We start from the raw sequence: 23,857 nt of genomic DNA on the forward strand, positions 1-23,857 counted from the left end.
TACCTCTAGCTATGTGTTATACAGAGGAGAATCTATGTGTAGCTGTGTGTTATACAGAGGAGGCTCTATACCTTCTCTTTGTCTTATACAGAGAATGGTCTATTTCTTCCTTTGTGTTCGGCTTGTTACATACTACAGGTTTTTCAGCCGACTATTTGGTCAATCACACGATAGACAACTGTTCGGGCCAATATCACATTGGTGTTTATGCTTAAATGATGAACAACAGTCGTTCCACAGTACCGATCGTCATTTAATTTAATTGTTCAGCAGAACTATAAATCTTGTTCCAATGCCGTTCCAATCCGGCAGTGTCTGTGAACTCTATGGAGATCATGATTGTGAGTGCACAGAGCCATGATCTTTTCAGCTGATGGTTATGACAGATGAAGAGCACAGATCTGAGGGTAAATCTTTTAAAACATATATAGTGTATACACATGAATCAGCTGCTGATCGGGACCTTTATTATTTGCAGTTATTGGTACAATCATTGTAGATAACACATTAGTCGGAAAATTCTGTACTGTGTGCCCAGCCTTATACAGAAGAAGCTTTATCTCCTGATATGTTATACAAAGGAGGTTCTATCTTTACCTATGTGTTATACAGAGAAGGGCTTATCTCTTCCTCTATGTTATATAGAGGAGGGTTTCTTGCACCTTCCTATTCTTTCAAAGTGTACAGGTCTTTTATCCTTGCAGGTTACACATATCACAGACTGCTGATAACGTCCAGTATAGTTACATCTGTTCACTTTTGTACATGTAGTGAGTTGAAATGTAGTTGTACTAGTTATATTTCTCTCGCCAGTGCCAGATCTACAGATATCTTTTACTGGTCCAGTAGTGGAATGAATGAAGGTATTGACAGGTTTGCACTGCCCATTTTCTATAAATATGGGATCGTTCATGGCCCTGTCACAGTTGAAGCCTGTTGCTGATGACGTAGTAAGGTGCTTTGCAGAAAATCTTTCCCATGTTTGACAGGACAGCTGGGAGATGTTGAAGAGGATCACAAATATGATAAGAAATGTTGCTGCTGAGGACATCTTTGCTGGAGGTACCTGAGAAGAGGAACACGGGGGTGAGGTGACAGCTGGGACAATCTGAAGCATTTTATACAAGATATTTTGTCAGCCAGAGAGTTACAGTCATGGAATTAATAATACATGATCTGTTGCTTCTAGTATTTTATATACAATACACATAGAGACAAGCTGCCCCACCCATAGACATAATGTAGACTGACTTAGATCACAATGCTGCCACATGCATTGGGCTCTACCCATTGTTCAGATAATATGAACATTTTAGTTCCGACCTAAACTAAACTTCCAAATTGTCCTCTATGTATCAAATGTGACGGTCCTAAAGAGAAGTATAAAGCGGGATATCTTTAGTAATAGTCATTAGCTGTTTATGGAGTGACTGCTCTAATAGTTTGTGCTCATCACCCTCTTCCTCGTCCATGTATGTACTATTATTATCTGGGACGTGTGATGCTTCTGTATCACCGCTCTTAGTGTGTAGGGATATTTGTTATATATTGCTCTGTAATTTTATCAACAATTGTGTGTCTATGTTTCTTCTTGTTTCTATTTATTCTTCTAGATCGTCTCTGTGTTGTGTAAGTATTCGACAAACAGGCCAATCCAATAATTTGCCCTGACTTGATAAATATTCTGAACTTTCCACAGTAAATTGTGTTTATACAGATACTGGGCCTGATTCACCTGCAGACGTAAGTCCCATTGTGTGCTGCACCCTGTGGGATATCGCTCTGTGCATGCTCAGAAAAGGACTTTGCGCCAGTGAGCGCAATTCCAACTAATTCATGTCCGCAAATGACATTTCTGACTGCCGACAACTTATTGGGCGTGAAGGGGCATGAAGGGGCGGACATACTTAGGCAATGTGTAGTAAATCCTTAGGATGTGAGCTCGTATGAGCAGGGCCCCTCTCCCCTCCTGTCTCCATACCTGTTCTTCTACTCCATCTTCACTCATATGTCTGCCCGGAGTTCTGAAGTATTGGTACTTTGTGTTTATTGCTGTGTACTATGTCACCCTGTATGGTCTCCTGTTTGTATTATGTACGGCGCTGCGGAAACCTTGTGGCGCCTAACAAATAAATGATAATAAAAATAATAAATAAAATAGTAAATGCGTGCTCTCGACTACGGCACGCACTTACTATACATTGCCTGAGTACGCATCTCCGTGGTTTTTAGCCGTATCTCTTCCTCCATCTACAGAGTAGTTGTAAGTGCCGACTGATAGTGATGACTGACACGTATACATGAAGAATCTCTAAAAATATAGATTTTTTTTTTACATTTTATATACAGTATGCATTAAGAACATCCTGATTTATGTATTTCATATACAGAAAAATATTTTTTTTTAAAATAATAACTTTTTTTTAGCATGTATTTTTTTATTAATGATTATAATATTAAGACCTGTTAATTTAGTTAACAGACTTTTTTTGGCATGCATACTGATGGAACTTTATATTGCACATATATATAATCAGTAAGATCCATAGTCACGTAATAAGGGTACTGACTATCCTTCTATAAGGGTGTATACTATTCCCCAATACATGCCCTCTATCAGTGGGGTAAGTCCTGCTCCTCTGGATTGGTTCCCTCTGGACCTTTTTGTCAGTGTGGCTGGTACTTCTGTACAGATCCCACATTGTGCCCTGCACACCCCCAAATTATTTGCAACCCCCTTCCCCCCTTTTATATCCTAGTTTCCCATTGGAATACATTACATTTTCTAAGTCTGCAATAAACATAACCTAATATGGATAATTTTTATATAGAAAATATATATGGAGCATACATAGTATGTAAAACTAATACAACATGCATCATTTTTCTGCCATAAATATGCGTCTTTCTCTACTGCGCATGTGTACCACAATACGCCCAAAACTAGATTTCTGGATATCTTAGACTTACAGGTGGGTACATATAGTAAGGTTGTAACACGTCCCCCAGAGATGCGACCGAATGAGACTTGAACATTTCCCAAGTACACTTCTTAGGAGACGCATGTTTTGCAGGTATCGGAGGCTTGGTATAAAGGTAGGTGGTGGTGATGATGATGATGATGACATCAGCAACACTACAGTTCCACTTCTGATTGGTTGGTTGCATATTGATGCCTGTACCTGATAGAACTACATTAATTAGAGTTATATTATATCAAGCCGGGTCCGTATGTTACTTGTTTGTCAATTCCATCTGGTCTAATGTAAAAAATAAATATTCCCATTGGGTTTTTAAAGCAGTAAAAGGTGTGGGGGTATTTGTATTTCATTATTATTATTATTATTATTATCATTTATTTGTTAGGCGCCACAAGATTTCCGCAGCGCCGTACACAGTACAAACAGTAGACAATACAAGGGTGAAACAGTACAGAACAATAAACAAAAATACCAATACTTCAGAAACTCCAGGCAGGCTGCTGCAATAAGCATGGAGCAGAAGAACAGGTGAGGAGACAGGAGGGAAAAGGGCCCTGCTCATGTGAGCTTACATTCTAAAGGAGGGTAGACAGAATCAGGCACAAGGGGAGCCAGAAGAGAGAAGGGAGAACGAGTAGTGGAGGTGAGGGGTTAAATAGATGGTTGGTAGGCTATGCGGAAGAGGTGAGTTTTTAGTGCACGTTTGAAGCAGCACAAAGTAGGAGAGAGACGGATGGAACGAGGGAGGTCATTCCAGTGAAGGGGGGCTGCACGGGAAAAGTCATTACATTTTATATGGAAAATGCGGATTTCACATTTAATAAAACCACCGTCAATATGCTATTCTGTTGTGTTTTCCCACACACAAGGGACATACAATGGATGTACATTGATTCCCACCTGCATTAGATAATTAGTTTAGTTCCTAATTATTAACATTTTATATTCAGGGTAACTGACATCTAAATCACGAGCAGTAAACGCGGCGTCTGCCGACGCGAGTTTCGCTACAGGCTTTATCTACGTTTACTGTTCGTGATTTAGATGTCAGTTACCCTGAATATACAATGTTAATAATTATGACCACAATCTTACAAGATTAGCGAGGGCAATACTATCAGATACTGCCGCTCAATCCTTTCCGTTCCTGTAAGATATGCAGTGAACAGCAGACGCTGTTTCCCCTGTGGACGGGGATAATAGCCCACCTAACCCATAATACTATCAAGACGATTGGGATCAGTGAAAGAGGGTGGTGGAACCATTGGGAACATAATGACAACTATATTGGAGGGAGAACATCTATTAGGAATATGTATCCATGATTTATATCTATGACTAAGAAGTTAAGAAGATATAGAGTATGATCATTGAGTAGCATCACGGCTGGACAATTAACGTTGTCTATTTTATCCGTTACATTTATTGTTTGGAACTTCACCATATGCACTTTTTAATATTTCGCTATCAGTAGTTTTTTATGTGAATTAATAAAGTTGTATTTAGCAGAACTTAATAAAGATTAGTGATTTATATATACAATGTCAATTTAAGTGCCCCATATGATCATATTTCTCTTTCTTTGTTGCTTACTAAACCAATCTATTTGATTAGGTGCACCCTTCCTTGAGATACTCACCATAACAATTAAAGCTATATAGCGGAGCGTATTTTAAAGGAAGCATTGTGGATTACCTGGTGCGGTTTTTCCTTCTCTTTAAATAACCAAGAGGTGCGTCAGAACAAAACAAACAGTATTAAAAATATGCTTTTTAGATTACGGAATTGATATGATCATCTTTTTAATGCAACAAATGAAGATATATATATATATATATATATATATACATACAGGTTAACCCGTGCATGATACTCATGCATTCTAGTCAAATCAAGCTACTTAAGGTGTTAAAAAGGTTCTTGTCATGCATTTGGGGCTAGGCCAGGCCTCCTCATGGGAAGAGCATTACTTCCCGACGTAAGCGCCTTTTTTTAACGTGGTTTTGTCCACATGTCACCACCTCATCATTCTTCTCCATCACCTCATCCTTCATCTCCATCGTCTTACTGTTCTAAAACCTCTCGATACACAACGTTTCTGCTAAACACCTTATCGCTGTGCTCAATCAGTCTTCCTTGAAGGGCAGTATTCATAACCTGCACTTTCACATCACTGCTTCTCCGTACTTGTGAAAATGCGACATACAATTGTCCATGACCAAACACAGGCTCTGGTAAATAAATACCCACATGGTCAAGAGTTTGAGCCCTCAACTGGTAAATTTAGCCTTTACTACCCCTCCCATGGGGGGAAGGGGGGGCGATGGAAGTTAACTGACTTCACTATTATAATTTTTTTGTCAAATAATGTCAGTATACCAAATTTCAGGTCAATTGGATGAGCCCTTTTTGAGAAAATAGTTTTTTCCACACATAACACACACTAACACACGCCGCAAGGCTTTTATATATTAGATATTAATGATATTCCTTTAACCTACTCATCTAAGGATCTTACCTTCTGGGCAGAGTTCTCTATTCTATGGCACAATGACACCGTGTGACTGTAAATAAATAAACAAAAAAGTTAAAATGAAGGTATATACACTCAAAACAAAGCATAACTTACTTATTTTGTATTACGTTATATATGGGATAATGCATTGACTAACGTAAATTATAGGAATATTAGAAATTATCATGTACTTCTGTGATCAATGGCGTTCCGATGCAATGTAAAGCAAGTGCAATGTGTGCAACCACATTTTAAAATAAAGCCCACGCATTCATACTTACATCTACATGTGTGTTGCATCGAGGCACTTTTTTGGGTGCTACTTGCTTAACATCAGTGTCCTTTCATATATAATAGAAGACATTGTGCACATAACCACTAGTGACACAAGCAGTTTAATCAGTGTTGTGCTGTATTTTTCCTATTGATTTGTATGGTTCATTCATTTCTCCAGCTCATTCAGTTTAACTCAGTTGTGCAATGCATGTAGAAACCCCTTTCAAATGAATTGGCCATAAACATAAAAAGGAGCTGCATAGCATTGTCCAAACCTATCCTAGAGCTGTCCTGAGGTTATTATCTGCCATCAGATTATATATTTTAATGCTGAGGTCAGGCTACAGGTGACGGGTGGGGAAAGAGATTTATTACAGAGGTAAGGGGGGCCAAATGTGGTACATGGAACGTCCCCTATATAACAATGTCACTCCTCCTCTGCTTCTAATATGGGGATTCTTCCAGTGTGAATGTAGTGTCCGCCTGGCCTGGACAATAAAGTAAAACAAAAGCTTTTGGCTGCAAAGTATTTGTAAGACTAAGGGGGGTATTCAATTGTTCGTCCGGACCGCCGAAAAACTCGCGCTCTAAAACTATTACCGTTAATACGGTAATATTGCGCGTAAAAACCGTTCATACGGTAATTTATTTCAATGAGTAATTACCGTATTAACGGTAATAGTTTTAGAGCACAAGTTTTTCGGCGGTCCGGACGAACAATTGAATACCCCCCTAAGAGGCAGAAATAAAGCTGCTTTAAACCATTTTTTTAAGATTCCTAAAATGCAATAACGTTTTGCTTAAAGCAGACGCTATTCACATGCTTGCAACTAGTTTATAAGACACTGCTGTATTACACATGGAATGGAGACATAATGGGAAGACAAAAATCATACATTTATTACTACTAAAGTATTCCAGTTGAAAATGAAATAATTAGAATCATGTACAACTTGGGTACACAATTATACTAGAAACATAGAATTTGACAGCAGATAAGAACCACGTGGCCCATTTAGTCTGCCCATTTTTTTTACCTATGGTAACCTTAAATCCTATTTGATCCTTTGTAATGATGTCCTTACGTCTATCTCAAGCATGTTTACATTGCTCTACTGTATTAGCCTCTACCACCTCTGAAGAGAGGCTATTCCACTTATCCACTACCCTTTCTGTGAAGTCGTATTTACTCAAATTTCCTCTGAACCTACTTCCCTCCAGTGTCAGTACATGTCCTTGTGTTCTAATACTTTTCTTCCCTCCAGTGTCAGTGCATGTCCTCGTGTTCTAATACTTCTCTTCCCTCCAGTGTCAGTACATGTCCTCGTGTTCTAATACTTCTCTTCCCCCCAGTGTCAGTACATGTCCTCGTGTTCTAATACTTCTCTTCCCTCCAGTGTCAGTGCATGTCCTCGTGTTCTAATACTTCTCTTCCCTCCAGTGTCAGTACATGTCCTCGTGTTCTAATACTTCTCTTCCCCCCAGTGTCAGTACATGTCCTCGTGTTCTAATACTTCTCTTCCCCCCAGTGTCAGTGCATGTCCTCGTGTTCTAGTACTTCTCTTCCCCCCAGTGTCAGTGCATGTCCTTGTGTTCTAGTACTTCTCTTTCTCCCAGTGTCAGTACATGTCCTCGTGTTCTAGTACTTCTCTTCCCCCCAGTGTCAGTACATGTCCTCGTGTTCTAATACTTCTCTTCCCCCCAGTGTCAGTACATGTCCTCGTGTTCTAGTACTTCTCTTCTTCCCAGTGTCAGTACATGTCCTCGTGTTCTAATACTTCTCTTCCCCCCAGTGTCAGTACATGTCCTCGTGTTCTAATACTTCTCTTCCCCCCAGTCTCAGTGCATGTCCTCCTGTTCTAGTACTTCTCTTCCCCCCAGTGTCAGTACATGTCCTCGTGTTCTAGTACTTCTCTTCTTCCCAGTGTCAGTACATGTCCTCGTGTTCTAATACTTCTCTTCCTTTGTAGAATGTTTCCCTCATGTACCTTGTTATAACCCTTGGTATATTTGAAAATTTCTATCATGTTCCCCCATTCACTTCTCTGCTCCAAACTATACATATTATACATATACTATACTATACTATACATATTAAGATATTTTAGTCTTTCTGGGTAAGTTTTGTGCTGTAGGCCATGCACCATTTTAGTTGCCCTTCTTTGTACAGTCTCTAATATATTTATATCCTTCTGGAGATATGGCCTCCAGAACTGAACACAGTATTCTAGATGAGGCCGTACCAATGACCTATACAGTGGCATTATTACTTCTTTCTTTCTGCTACTGATTCCTCTCCCTATGCTACCAAGCATCTGACTTGCCTTCCTCATTGCTGTGTTACATTGTTTACCTGCCTTTAAGTCACTTGAAATAGTGACTCCGAGATCCCTTCCCTCCTCAGTAGTTTACATTATAGTGCCATTAATACTATATTGCATGTTTTTCAGATCTCCTTGCTGGAGCACAGGTGCAGTCATTACTGACTGACACACTTTGAAAGATTCACAGGTGCTATAATTATTTCACCTGTGAGCTGGAAAACCTGCACTGTTAGAGGACACTGACCTAGACCATCAATCATTTGTTTTACCCCTCCTGGTGTGTCTACTATACTGATTACATAATATGCTGCTAATGATAGTGTGACTTATATACTTAGCATTGGCTTAAACTACAATATTGATGATTCATGGAAGATTTCATATTAAATGACAATTATCCCCCCAAAATTGAGTTAATTGGTACAATAATATCACAGTCTTACCCTGACTTTCTGCTGCAGATCTGATGAAAGTAAAACGAGTGTTCTGCCAATCTTCATATTACACCTCACTTATATATAATCCTATTGTTGAATTAGTGACAATGTTTACTCATTACATTACATTGTAACAACTCAGAAACTAAGGTGTGGTTTTCCTTGTAATGGGAGGGGGGGGGTAATTAGGGGTGCAGATTATCCTCCCTCCCTTTCGGCACCCAAAGTACATAATTTGATTCACTGCGTTTGCTAAAACCACATTATGCAATTAATAAAAGTGTTTTGTGGACTTGGCTCTGTTTTTTTGCTTTACCTGTGTCAGCTCCACTTGAATGTTCTGTTTCTTGTTACAACTTGCGGCAGCATATTGTGGTATATTTACTAAACTGAGGGTTTGAAAAAGTTGAGATGCTGCCTATAGCAACCAATCCCTTTCTTGCTACACACGCCCTTTTTTTTTAAAGAAAGACATGAGATTTGTTTGGCGAAAAAGAGGTCACAGCTTTATTTTACAATCAATCTTTTGGAAGGTGGAAAAAAAATAGTAGTGTATTTATCAGCTCCAGTCACAGCCGTAATTATCACAGCCAATTAGAGGGGGCCCTCAACGCCCCCTGGCTCCTCCAGGTCTGGGGATCCCACCCCATTTTACCGTGGCTTCTTATAAGACCCCCATAAGAGTGTTGTCGAGTAATCAGCCGCCTTTTAAAAGGGAGGTATCCCCATGGCCGCCACTTGCCCCTCCCCCTCCATGGCCACTGATAAACACTCCTCTACCCTCCACTCCTGGATTCCCTTAATTTAATTTCCTTTAATCCCCTCTGGCCATCCCTACTACTACTCCCTCCCTTCTTCCATGGCTCCCTCCTAATCAGCTCCCCCTCTACTTCACACCTGATCTACCTAAGCCATTTCCCTTAATCTTCCCTAACCTCTCTCACCTTCCCCTCTCTTAATTAGTGCAGGGCTGGCACAGCCTTGGCATTTATGCTCCTTCGGTCCTCAGACCTCTGTCTTCAATATAGGCACCAACGGCCTCTTGTGAATCCCCAAGTGCCAACCATGGGTATTCTGGTGCCCGTTGTACTACAAGTGGCCTCATGCCCAGATACTTAATGGCACCCTGGCCACATTTTGGACATCTAGTGCACCTTGGTCAAAATTTATTTTTACAGTAATTAAATTAAATTACTGTTATGGGAAGAGTCCTACGGGGCGGGGTTATTTAAATGGTGAAAATGCACTACTACTATCTTACTACAAAGATATTGTTATATGTATGCTAGCCCTATGGGTGTACTTTGTTCAAACAGTTTGCAAGTTCAGTGGAGATCACAAATGGGGACTTAAGTGGAGACCGGGCCAATGGGTTATGCTGAACACAGCAGTATTACGAAGTATATTATGTATTTGAGGCACATGTGTATATATATATATATAAATATGTGTAGTGTTTGGCCCAGGTCACTGGGCTACCTCCAATTTGTTTTAATTTAAAAAGCTCCTAGGCTGCTAAACTAACTCCCACCCCTCAGGCTCCAATTTTGCTGCCAGCCTTAAGGACTCAGGCCCTATGTGTCTGTCTGTCTGTACCTATGTTTTAATGTTATTGAATTCCCTCCATGTCAAACCAACTATATTTACTGATCCAAAGTCATTGTCTATGAATAATATGCAGATAATTCATCTTCTAACATCTCTGTAGATCAGTACAGAATTAACCTATTCCGACCACTTCTAGACTGGCATTTTTTGGTGCAATCTCATATCTCCTATTCCATAATTTTAACTGTCACAATTCCCACCATATTTCACCTGTATTAATCAATGGAAACAATGCAGCCTTAATTCTGCTAATGGTAAAATGTAAGTAATATATTTTTAACATACAAAATAGTAATGATAAATGAAAAGTGTCATTCCTCCATGTTTGCCAAACTGGCCCCAGGCTTGTTGGCTTCTCCCATGGGCTTATTTCCAACTCTGCCAGTTGGATGTTGTAATATTTTCTCAGTTAACGTAGAATCAAAGAGTACAGTTTTGAAATCAATATCTTAACATGAGTAAATAGAGTTAATGTTATTACTGCTATTTGCTATTACAGAGAAAAGCAGTTTACAGCTCTTTCCCCTATAGGACAATCCCCTCTTTTTGCACAATGACAAACAAACTGAGTCTTCCAAAGAACTGACCCATATCACAGCTTGCAATTCCTGTGAAGAGATGACAAATAGCAGTACAGTAAACACTACAGTGCACTTTTGGGCCATGAATTAGGGGGGAGGGGGGGGGGGAATGGAAATTTGGACCTTGAGCCAACCAGGTTTTGACCCTTGTAAAATAACGCTTAATGTATGTGTTAAATAGCACAAAGAAAATGTGTAAAAACCCATTAAATACCTGTTTAGCATTTAATGTAAAAAAGACACACTCACCATTGTTTGGGTTAAAGAAACAAATTTACGTTGAAAATTCCAAATAACAAACAAACTTAGATAACTTTAAACGTTTACAAATAAACATAAAATTATTGTTTAAAATTATTTTTTTTGTATTTTTTGATTTTTTTATTATATTTGTAAATGGAGTGTAGCAGTGAGGCGGCTGATAGTGGAGTGGATACATCATTTCTGTGGTCTTAAGCTGTAAAAATCACAAAATTTACATAAATTAGCATGGTTTTGTTATTTTTCATAGGCAAATTACTTCTTGGGGTGATGTTTGACTGAATCAGAGGTGGGGAATGTTACATTACTAGCCACAGGATTAATACTGTATATTGTATATTATATATATATTATATATAGAGACACGTTTGTGTGTTGTTTGGCTGGGGGGGGTTGTTGAATTAAAAAAAAAAATATTAGCGCCATCATGGTCTAAGTTTATGTGATGGATAACTATTTTTCATGAAGATGTGTGTGTAAACCATGCTTTATGGTCACTACAATGGGCCTAACAACACCAAAATACAAATGTAGAACGTTTGGATGTTAATAACTTACACTCTTTCAAAGCCTGCATCTGATGCTGCTCCTCCTCCATCACCAGAATGGCCTGTGTGGCCTTTGGCTCATCCTCCTCATCAATGGCCTCTGCGCCCACTGGGTCTTCCACCTCCTCATTGGCCTCTGCACCCACTGGGTCCTCCTCCTCCTCAATGGCCTGTGGGGCCGCTGGCTCCTCTTGCTCAGCTTCCTCACTCCTCTCTTCACGCCTCTGATGGCCTGTTGGAATAAGTAGAACTTATTTGTTTCTGGTTAAATGTTTGTTAAAAGTTTACATCTGCTTTCTATAACTGTGAGCATAGGGCACAAAAATTTGCACCGAGTATCTTTGGACTATACCACTGTTATATTACAAATGTCTGGTACTTTATATCATCACGTTTGGTTACTGGTTAGCATATCTGACTCTAAGCACTGAAGTCATGATTTTGAGTACGCAACATTCCTTATTGTTGTGGAGTTTGGTCTTCAATCACTAAGGGAAGCAAATTTTAAATCTTAAAAATTTGACACATGGTCAAAAGCATGTTGCATTGGAGGTGGAGTACCATTTATAATCTGGATAAAGAATAATATTTGGGTGTAGTACACTGACAGTGTTTACACCTACAGAATTATTACGATACTGAAGAGAGCGACATGTAAGAAACACCTACTTACCTGTAAACAGACACAGGGCAGATCCGATGTGAGGAGAGGGCGACACTTCCAAATGACGTCACTTCCACTTTTTTTTAAAGCGGCAACGCATGGACTCCTAAAGTAAAGGAAGTACTTCACTCCCATCTCCAGGACTTTGCCCGGGCTGCTCCCCAGCTGTGCAACGATCTTCCACATTCCATCAGGTTAGCATCTACTCTCAAAAGCTTCAAGCATGCTCTTAAGACTCATTTCTTTATTCAAGTCTATCAGTCCTCCTCTTAACTCTCTTCCCCAGTTAGTACCACCCTATTTGTGTCTCCCCTTTCCTTTAGGATGTAAGCTCTCAGGAGCAGGGCCCTCTTGCCTTGTGTGCTCCTTCTACTGTTCCATCACCCTCTGTACCTCTTGGCCTGCTTTCCTAGCCCTATTTTCTTAAGCTTTGGCTTACATCTCGCTGATTTCTATCATCACTTTCACTCATTGTCCCAGTAATAATTTGATTTGCATTACCATGTTACCTGTGTCTGTGTGTATATTTTTGTTCACTTTTGTTCTTTCTGTATCATGTTGTGTCATGGCTCACTGTTTTTGGTATGTTATGTACGGCGCTGTGGACCCTTTGTGGCGCCTTATAAATTAAAGATAATAATAATAATAATAATACTTACATGGGTCCGTGCGTTGCCGCTTTAAAAACTGAAATAAAGAAGAAGAAAGAAGAAGTAAGAAGAATGAAGAAGAAGAAGAAGAAGAAGAAGAAGAAGAACCTTTCCAGCAAAACTAGGAGTGTACTAGACTCTGCAAAAGATCTGCAAAAGATCTGCGTCTCTCATCCACCCTCATTACATCCTCCCATTCCCGGTTACAGGACTTTTTTCGGGCTGCACCCACTCTATGGAACTCTCTCCCTCGCACAATAAGACTCTCCTCTGGTCTACAAAATTTCAAGCGTTCTCTGAAAACCTACCTATTCAGACAAGCTTATAATATTCCTCAACCACCCTCTTAACCTCACTACCTTTAGCCTGTTACACAATTTCACACAAGACAACTACCCCCTGACCAACATTGTTGTGTGACTGGATCATTTAGCTTATGAGTCACCTTACCTTTGCAGTCTGGCTGGGCCAAGATGGAAAATGTATACTTAACCTCATGTGTCAATCTCCCATTGTCCCATAGATTGTAAGCTTGCGAGCAGGGCCTTCTCACCTCTTTGTCTGTTTTACCCAGTTTGTTTATTAGTTTATTACGTTTGTCCCCAATTGTAAAGCGCTACGGAATATGTTGACGCTATATAAATAAATGATGATGATGATGATGATGATGATGAATAGTGGATGAAGCAGGCTTGGGTAATAGTAACAATAATAATAATATCTATGAATACATGTTTAGTCTTGAATTCTCAATGTGCCAGTTATATTTCATAGAAGATTTGCCTGTGTCATTTTTTATAAAAAAAATAATAAAAAAAAAAAAATGCCAGAACCATCATATAGGTGAATAAATATATGTGTGTAATTGATAATGTTTCTCATTAACACTTGAGGTTTGCAATAGTAACTGTGTTGTGGTGTTTTTTTGCTGTTTTATGTGACCACAAACATATATGTTCCATATGTGCTATATAGCAGACATGGGCTTGTCGGCCTAGGACCATATAATGTATGTTTCTTTCCAACTGCAATTTTCCCTACTGGCAAATGTAGGGTCAGGAGTTTGAATCCTAGGGTGGGGAATAACCCCCAATTTAATGTTTTATTTTTGTGCAGATCCAACATGCAGCTGAAAAAATTAAAGTTAATTCAAAAGAACCGCCCAAAAAAATGTAAATAAATATACCCAGACAATTAACATTGCAATGTAATCAAAATAAAATGCGCATTTTCCATGGATTTTGGGTGAAAACAGTACATTGTCTAATTCTTACCATTCATTATAAAAAACAGCCATTAAAATTGTTTGTTATTAGAGATGTGTCTGAATGTGTATGTTCGTTGTGCCTAATTATTTGTGATTATGGGTATTCCAAGCTAACAATGGTTTTCCAACAGTTTAGTGTTGTGACTTATTTGGTGATGCTGGTGTGTGCAATTGTTTTTCTGAGTTACACTTTAGCTGGCCACTAACACTTATCTGACCTGCAAGCATTCAGCTTGTCGTTCTCATGTATATACTGCACGTATTTAAACATCTGATATTTGGCCTAGGGGTTAGTGACTCCAGCTACTAGCAGTGGAGTGGGGGGTTCGAATCCAGCTTCACAGCCTGTGAAAGTTAGATATTCTCTCAGTGGGATTCCTGCAATGTGTTGTTCATGGTTCAAAGGTGCTTGTTTTCAATACAATTTGAACTTTGATTTTGTTTTAAATTTGCTAGCATATTATTCGCAGAAAATATATATCTATATATAAAAAAAAGCTAATTAACTTGATAGAGATTACACATCAACAACTTCACATTGCAATTTCTTTAAAATGTGCATCCACCATGTCATGTAGTAAAAAGAACAGCGTTTAGTTATTGTCATTTAATATAAAAAAAAAAAAAAAAAAAAAGAAAGTTATGCAGGTGTAATCTTATGCATATTTATGTGTGATTGTGGATAGTTTAAACCAAAAGTAAGATTTTCCAACACTTCACTGATGGTATTCAGCGCTACTGGTATGATTTTTTGGGACTTAAACATGACCATGAGCTTCCTTAAATGTTAAGCAAGAAGTTAAGGAAAATGCAAAGTACAGCTTCTTAACTATCCGACAGATCCGGAGGTAAACGCCTACTCTTCTTAAATCACTAAGATCTCCGCCCAATCTCCTCCCTATCTCCGCCTACTCTTCTTTACTAATGATGGACTTCGGCAGATCCTTTCCTTAATGAATCATATATATGTTTAATATTATTATTCTATGCAGTGCCCAGTCTGTGCAGAATCTGTAAGACCCATAAAAATGTTTTTCGCAGTACCTGTGTCAATATTCCAGGATAAGTACTGATTTTATTAATGTGCTATATAAAAATGTTAATGAATGTTTATAGAGTATGTGTTTTTAGCAATTTTATATATATTGTATAGAGAAATTGAACTTATGGTTTTTCATGAAACAATAAGTTTTCATTATTTACTTGATTATTGACATTTTCTATGTTAATTTATATGTATTTATATTGTGATGTATGGATAGTTTGTATATATCCAATTTTTTACATACATATACCATTTACCCTTTTATGAAAATATGTATGTTTTGATATTATTATATAATAAATGAATATATTCTAAATATTTATATACATTTTATATAATTATAATGTTTTCATATTATTATATATATTTTTTCACAAACATCTCACATCCTTCCTCTCTTATCATTCCTTCCCATATCCACCACAGTGCATCCTTGGCTCTTTCTACCACACATATCCGTCCACTCAACAAAATTATCAACTATTTTATCTATTCTTCATTCAAATTCCATATGATTCTTCTGCTGTCTGCACTACCGTTCATCTCCCTCTTATATTTCCAAACTTTCACACATATCATTTCCAGGTGTTCATTCTGAAGTATAAATATTTTTTTTCTGTAACTACATCTAGCTCTATTTCCTCCCTTCTTCCCTTACCAGTTATATTACACCAAAGTTATTTACTTCAATATCTACTCTTCTCCCTCTACACCTCCTCCCTGTATGATGGTGACACCCAAATATATGTAGAGTCCTCTGCTCTCTACCTCCTCTCCCTTATCCCTATTTCTGTAATGTCTTTATGAATGTCCAATACTTTTTCGAAATTATATTTGTCAAATACTAAATTCATTGTCATGCTGACTCATGTATTTTACCCCCTTATCTCCTCTCCTCTCAATATCTGTCTCTCATTTCAGTGTCTCAATTAAGGCACCTGGGTGTCATCCTTGACCCCTTCTCTCCTAATTGTAAGACCCTCTCTCATTCATTCCAGTTTCATGATGGAAGATTTTCATGAATCGCACCTTTTATACACATGGAATCTATTGAAACTATAATTGAATGTCTCATTATCTCTCTCCTTCATTATACAAACCTCCTTTCTGGTCTATGTAATTCACACTTTTCCCCTTTTCAGTCATTTCAGTCTATCATTGCCATCACTTCCCACATTATTTTTCTTTTGTCTTACCACTCTACCTGTGCTTACCCTCTTTGCCAGTTGCTCAACTAGCTCTCCGTCTACTACCAAAACTACTTTAAACTACTATTCCTCCACCAATCATCCCAAAGCCAGGGGGAGTTGGACATGGCTTTTCATGTATTCTGCCCAGGAGGTTGCAATCTTTATGTGGTAAAAGAGTCACAAATGGGACAAGTGTTTTTAGCCTATGTTATTTTTGTCATTTAATAATATAAGAATTACAGGCAATTCCTAGAAATACACATGAGTATTTAATGCATAAACAAGAATGAACAATTTTGGTAAACCTTATTCCCGCATGTAGGTGTGGGCAGATTACAAGAATCGGTGGTAATCGTTTTCACGATTACTACTATTCCGACACCGAGGAGTCCTCCACTTAAAATCCAATGTGTGAAAAAACAATTTAAATATAAGCAGACTTACCTCCATACCGACGCTGTAGATCTCCAATTGCAGCAGGATGCTGAGTGCAAGTTATTCCGACTAGTCAGGTGTCCGTCAATAGACTTTCAGATTTTAAGTGGAGGACTCCTCAGTGTCGGAATTGTCCTCACAGTTAAAGTGTACCCAACCCACAAGAATATTCAGAAATCCTAGACAAAGTTGTTAATGTAACCTAAGGTCGCCTTCTTAAAATGAATGAAGGAGTAGCCCATATTTGGAAGATAGGGAAGATCTTCCAATCTTGTTAACTGATCTGGGAGGTGTTTGTGCTCTGATGGGCCAAGAATGTTGCACTTGTCACATTTCTGCTCTAATTACTGGAATCTTGTAATGGCAGCTATGGAGCCATGATTATGGTGAAAACATAAATTGTTTTATTAAAGCAATAACTCAATCCAGATATGAAGGGAAGGTATAATATGGATTGTGTGTGTAACAGAACTATATTCAAGGACAGGATGTGATAATTCCAAGAAATCTAATATTGTGTCTTGTTTTTGCCGAACAGCACAATTCCTTGTACAAGACACAACCTTTTACCCATCTACTGTTCTTTCCTTATTCTTGACTTAAAAAGTAATTAATGTTTAAGATATAACCTTTCTTTCCTTCAATATCCATCAATGTCTCTTATTTTTATCTGTGTTGAGCATCTTGTCTTTTTATTGTTCAAATCATAATTTCCTTATTTTTCTAACTTGTGCAATGACTGCAAATGTGTATAAATATGAGCTGATTTCTCTAAGTGTCACTCTTCTTCTACTGTGACGAGAGGGTCCATGCTGACAGGGGCAGATTGGTCATAGGCCTTCCTGGGACTTCTCCTGATAAGGCTGTGGCCTGATGGGGCCGTCTGAAGTCTTTCTTGAATGCATTTAGGGTTTTTTTCTCTGCGACGATGGCAGCACTGGTTGTTGCCATGTGGCTGACATCATCCTGGCGCTCCCTCTCTCCCGTGTTGGTCTCTTTCTGCGATCATAAGTGCGTGTGCACCAATGTGTGCTCAAGGACCGTCAAAACCGTGTTGTCTCTCACTTCAAGTTTGAAGAGGAACTACTAGGATTTTCTATGTGATTTATTTGTCTCATACAAGCAGTCTTTTAGCTATCGGCTTCCATCAGTGGGATGTGACTTTCATCTTTCATTAGTGGCATGTGTAACTGTATCTCCATCTGTGTGTGCATTGGAGGAACTACCATGTAATGTGTAGTCCACTGATAACCTAGCAACCTATCTCAGCCATTACATTGTGGGTGTAGTTGTCTTTACAATCTGAAATATGAAAATGTTATAGTAAAGGCATGGTGTGTTTATGACTGTAGTAGGAGCTATCCAGGGCTTTTCTGCAGTATCTAGCTTAAATTGATTTTCTTACGACAAAAGTAAAGCACATTGACTTCAGTGCAATTTACTTTGTGGTAGGGAGAGCGAAATGTGAATGAGACAGGTTTATCGGTGACGAAGTACACACAGCTAGTGCATGAATGATAGCACAGAAAGAGTTTCTTCTGTCTAATTTATAAGTACTAAATCATATACATTTCCCTCTTAATGAACTTGTCCATCTATACATTTGAAGAAGTTAAATAAAATAGTACATTATAGACCATCTCAACTGCATATACAGCGGAACATGGAGAAGCTGCCCGGAGCCTACATGACCCAGAATGCTTTGGGGTGGTGTCTCAGAGTCGCGCAGAGGTGGTGATGAGGGGGTTTCTGGAAAGAAGAAGAGAGGAGGAGTCAGAGAGAGCAGAGAGCAATGTGTGTGGGAGAGTCGAAGTCGTTTGAGACAGAGCAGTTGAAAGATACAGGAGGCTAGGGCCATCTTTTCCATTGGGCACGATGGGCAGCTGCCCGTGGGGCCCCATAGGCACGGCTATTAATGAGAATAAATAATCCTGCAAAAGAAAAAAGCCTGCAAAAAAAACCTTCAAGGGTCACTGAGCAAGTACATCTATCTATCTCTATCTCTATATATCTATATCTATATCTATATCTGTATCTGTATATATCTATATATTTATATCTATATCTATATCTATATATAGGGGCCCCAGTGCACTGCTTTGCCCGGGGGCCCATAATGTTGTTAAAATGGCCCTGCTTATCGAAGAAGAGTGGAAGAGGAATTTAAGAGTGAGAATCAGAGACCATTTGGAGAGGAATGGAGAAGGCTATCAGACTCCATTGCAGAATGGGGCCATAATGAAAGTGGAAACTGGAGATCAGTTGTATAAGTACTCATATTTTTCTACATTGTCAAGTTACTGGACTGTGTTTGTAATACTACTAGTTAAATAGGGAACTGGTGGGGAGACTCTGAAGTTGTGTATGGAAAGCCATTTTGGAGGACTGATCTCTAATTTCAAGGGTGATAGTGCAAGGAGAGATAATTAGGAATTTGGGGACTGAGATACCAAGAAAGTTGCATTTGTTAATCACAAAGAAGGAGCATTTCAGTGAAGGGAATTGCAAGTGTAAAATGTAACACATTGTAAAAGGAGGGAACATCTGGAGTTTGTTACATATGTCTCTGCCTCCACTTTGGGAAAACCACATGTGACAGAAGAGGAGTATCAGTGATTGAATTTGTGAGAAATCTACCTATATATGTATTCCTACCAAGAAGATAAGCAAGTGGTATGTATATATTTAATGGTTATTGGTGCTCTATCAAGTACTGTAATTCAGCGGATCTGTGCTGTTTCTTCAACCTTTTATATTGCATGCACGCACCAAAAATCTGGAGCAAGTAATAACTATCTATGCCTTTGATACCATAGGATACCAAGAACTGAACATTCATAATTGATATATATATCTATCTATCTATCTATCTATATATATATATATATATATATATATATATATATATATTATTGCATGATATGTGTTGCACTGTTCAAGCCAGGTGTTTGCAGTTTATAGTCATAGAACAATGTTTGAGAGATCATGGTCTTATGTATGCAGCCAGGAGTAGTTAGTTGTTTAAAGTAATGATAAGTGGGTCAGTGGTACCTCTTACTGTGACAAAGGAATGAAGTTGGGCGACGCATTTTGTTTTACCTGAAGTATAATCTATGTGAATGTTCATGTATAGATATTGCTGCGTTATTATTTTATTACATGGACAAATATTGTTTGCTACCTCAACTGATTATTTGATATACATTTGTACAGGGCTGGCGTCACCTTTAGGCAGCTGACTAGCGCGTCAGCCTCTGGGGGGCAGCACTGCGGTCGAGTAGACAATAATTTCTCAGAATGAGACATTATTATTATTTAAATAAATGCAGGCGTTTCGATCGCCCAGGGCAGATCTTCTGCTCGCAATGTAGCGTTCCTGCAGTCCATAAGTCTACATTGCGGTGCTGCACTGTATCAGCACCGCATTTTTAGATCTGCCTGCGGGCAGAAGAAAAAGAAGAAAAAAGAGTAAGTAAGTACATTAATACAGAGAAAATAGGGGTAGAGGATGCTACAGAAAACGGGGGGGGGGAGAAAAGGGTGCTACAGAAAACGGCGGGAGTGAAGAGGATACTTCAGAAAATGGGGGGGGGTGCTACAGAAAACGGGGGAGGGATAGGTATCTACAGAAAAGGGGTGGAGAGAAGAATGCTACAGAAAAAGAGGTGGGGGAGAAGAGGATGCTACAGAAAACAAAGGGGAGGAAGATGCTATAGAAAAGGCGGGGAGAACAGGATGCTACAGAAAACGGGGGGACTCAGAAAGTATGCCTCATAAAAAAGGGGGGAGTGAAGAAAAAAGTGAAGAAATGCTACAGAAAAAAGGGGGTGAAAGAAGAGGATGTTACAGAAAACAGGGGGAGATAAAGGATGCTACAGAAAACGGGGATAGAGAAAGGTATAAAAAATGGGGTGGGTGGGGAGAGGAGGCTGGAAAAACTGGGGGAGATGTGGCTGGATAATAATAAAATACCGCTGTAATTCACCATGCCGCGGCTACTCTAGGAGCCATTTATGTTTTTTAGTATTTGCTCTCTATTTGGCTCTCCTCGGTTGCTTTCTATTAGTATAATAAGTTTTACATCTACAGAATACATTAACAAATGCAAATAAACGTAGAACAATCTACATTAAACTAAAGCTTTGCCGAGTGTGCCACGCAACCTTGCACCAGCCCTGCTATGTATGGCACTTTATTAACCTTTCTACAGTGAACTAAAATTTTTTAAGGAAACAAAATAAAAAACCCTTTAGTGGTCCTCTACTTTGTCAATAAAAGCGCCGGTGTGACTTCTAAAGACTTGTGTGAAGCATTAATACTTATTGTGTATGTCTGGGCAGAGAGTTCCCTTAGTCTCCCACTGGTGTTGCAGAGTCCCTGGACACTACCCAAGGAAGGTACTACAAGTTTTTGACTAAGGCGGAGACACTGCGCAGAAGATACAATGGTGAGAATTGCTATTTCTTAAAGAGAATTTAAGAAACCCCCCCACCCCTCACCATAGACAGACTGGGGAAAGGGGTGCTACATCTGGAAATGTGCTGCTGTGACTCCACCAACCATTGTGTTTTTCATTAGCTTTGCCTACCACCGATGTGACTATGGAGAATGGTGTGCTAACCCCGCCTTCATTTGCGTTGACCCGGTCTACCGTTGATTTGGTCCCGCCCATGTGAGGCCACGTTCAGATTTTTTGCAGGTCGCTAGAAGTTCACAATCTGTCTCTGCATGCTGTCATGCCAACTTGGCTAACCACGTTTCTGTAATCACTTCCTCAGCCAAAAAACATATTTCGTTATTCCTATTTTAAAATGAATTGGGTAAATGTTTAATCCCCCTCCTCCCCTCCTCTCGGTAAACACCTATTGTGAGAGAGAATTAAAGATTTATCCTTTTATATGCAAAGTACCTGATCCCTCAATAAAAAGCTGGAAATCTCAGATTACAGCAGAAGAGAGCTGCGGAGAGTGTGAGAGGTCGGATACAATGTGCAGGATGTTACTTCTTCTTCTCCTCAGCCAAATAGCAAGTAAGTAACAGAGTGATTTATCCTATGCAACTGGAGCAAACTGTGTCCCTGTGAGCTAACTAAGAGTGAGGTAGAGAATTTATTTAGAATCTGTGGTTAGTTTAACTATTTAGTTTGGGAAATTCATTTTTTTTATAAAGTTTTCAGTGCTGTAGTGCAATGCTCAATGTAATACACTCTGCTCCATCTACCGTATTTGCCGGCGTATAAGACAACTGGGCGTATAAGACGACCCCCAACATTTCCACTCAAAATATAGAGTTTGTTATGTACTCGCTGTATAAGACTACCCCCTCTTCCGCACACCTTCCACACACCAAATAAAACGTAAAAGAACATCAGATTTGATTTCAACATGTTAATTTATATTCGAATGCTTTAAAACTTGCATCATATTTCTTTCTTTTTGCTGGTGCCATGATAGGGTTGATAGGGGTTTGACTGCTGGACATTTTCTATGCTGTATTGTACTGTACAATGGTGCAGTACTGTGGTTGGCTGTTGGCTGTATACAAAGCCTGATTGGATTGGTCCCTGCTCCCTGTCTGCCCTCCCTGTCTCCGTCTCCCTGTCTCCATGTCACTAGCAGCAGTCTGGTCCGTCCTTGAATCCATATTATGGATAGTACCAGTATTATAGTACCGTACCATATATTAATACCAAGTGACATACTGTATATTATGACCTGATAAAAGATTTGGATAGGGAGTATTTATCAAGGCATGCATAAGAAGGGGGGAGGGGGCGAGGAGAAAGTTGTAAAATGTATAAAAGTATACCCCTGTGTGCATTTATTGTTACCGGTTTCACATGAGTGCCATTAGTATTAGTATTAGTGCCATTACAGTACCTGTCATTGTCACCATTGTACGGCCACAACGCGACCGCAGCGCCTCCGGCCAGTCCCTGCATCTCCCTGTAATTGGCACTAGTGAGCAAGTCCGCATGTGCGAGCTCTGCGTAGACAAGGGGCGGGCCGGAGCGCCGCTGCTTCCCGCCGAGCAGACCGGGCCGGTCACACCGAAAAGGCTGACACCCCTGTATCGCTGCTGATGCTCGCCGCAGCCACGCTGATGACCCGCCACGGCCGCACTGGATACCGCGCGATACTGGATGGTATGTAGAATGAGGTGGGCGGGCATCGGGAGGCCACTACGGGCACCGGGCGAGTATCGGAAGGCCACTATGGCAGCTATGTCTATCCCAACTGAAGTGCACCCGGCGTATAAGACGACCCCCCCACTTGGAGGCATGTTTTTCAGGGCAAAAAAGTCATCTTATATGCCGGCAAATACGGTATATATATACAGTACATATATATGTACCTATTTTTCTCCCTCGCTATACCCAAACCTTTCTCTCCTCTATAACCAACCAGCCAGCCACCCACCCGTCTTTGCACACTGCCCCACTCTTCCTGACAAATCCATATAGCTCTCTGACCCGTACATCCCTACCTCTTTTCTGTATGCTTGGTCTCCACTTTCATATTTCCATCTCTCCTTTCTGTACCTTATACTCTGTAATATCAATATAACTTTCTATTCTTACTTTATTACAACCTATTTATTACCCCCATATCCATACATAGCTCCTCTATGTAATAAATGTGTTAACCCTCTCAATTCAATATTTGCACACCCCAGTCTCCTTGCTCTTTATAAGCCAAGAGATATTTATCATTAGTGCCTCAATATTGCTACAATTTAACAAAACCATATATCTCCAATGCTTACCCCAGAGCAGTAAGAGCTAATTCACACATGCTTGAGCTGGCTTGCCAACGTGCCAATACACAGTGGAAATCAAAGTCCAAATTTGGGCTTCAGTTCCACTAGTAAAAAAAATATGTTACATTTATTTCTTAAATATTATTGAATTTTGAAAAAAAAAATCTTCTGAGTATAAAGCATTTTTTTAAGGATTTTGATCAGAACGGGTACCCTCGTGGTACATCTCAGGATGGCAATAACAGTTTAAAACTTTATTCTTTAAATAAAGCATTTTTTTAATAAAGAAAGGTTTGTAAATAAATGTTATTTTCAT

The 23,857-nt window shown here is 39.3% G+C and overlaps 1 protein-coding gene and 1 long non-coding RNA gene across 2 annotated transcripts in view; one reads left to right on the top strand and one right to left on the bottom strand.

The window, feature by feature from the left end:
• Positions 1-955: 955 nt before the first annotated feature.
• LOC142101441 (uncharacterized) lies at positions 956-8,604 on the bottom strand. Its single transcript, XR_012679010.1, has 3 exons — positions 8,540-8,604; positions 5,500-5,545; positions 956-1,066 (listed from the first exon to the last, which is right to left on the bottom strand). It is a non-coding gene; the product is annotated as an uncharacterized LOC142101441 (long non-coding RNA).
• Positions 8,605-21,693: 13,089 nt separating this feature from the next.
• Positions 21,694-23,857, top strand: part of LOC142102039 (complement factor B-like) — a 42,998-nt gene continuing 40,834 nt past the window's right edge. Inside the window, exon 1 of the mRNA XM_075186554.1 lies at positions 21,694-21,811. Within this exon, the coding sequence (XP_075042655.1) occupies positions 21,769-21,811 (43 nt within the window). The 5' untranslated portion in view covers positions 21,694-21,768. The remainder of the gene's footprint in view (positions 21,812-23,857) is intronic.

The sequence above is a fragment of the Mixophyes fleayi genome, chromosome 9 (genome assembly GCF_038048845.1).
Source record: "Mixophyes fleayi isolate aMixFle1 chromosome 9, aMixFle1.hap1, whole genome shotgun sequence".
NCBI classification, from domain to species: Eukaryota; Metazoa; Chordata; class Amphibia; order Anura; family Limnodynastidae; genus Mixophyes; species Mixophyes fleayi.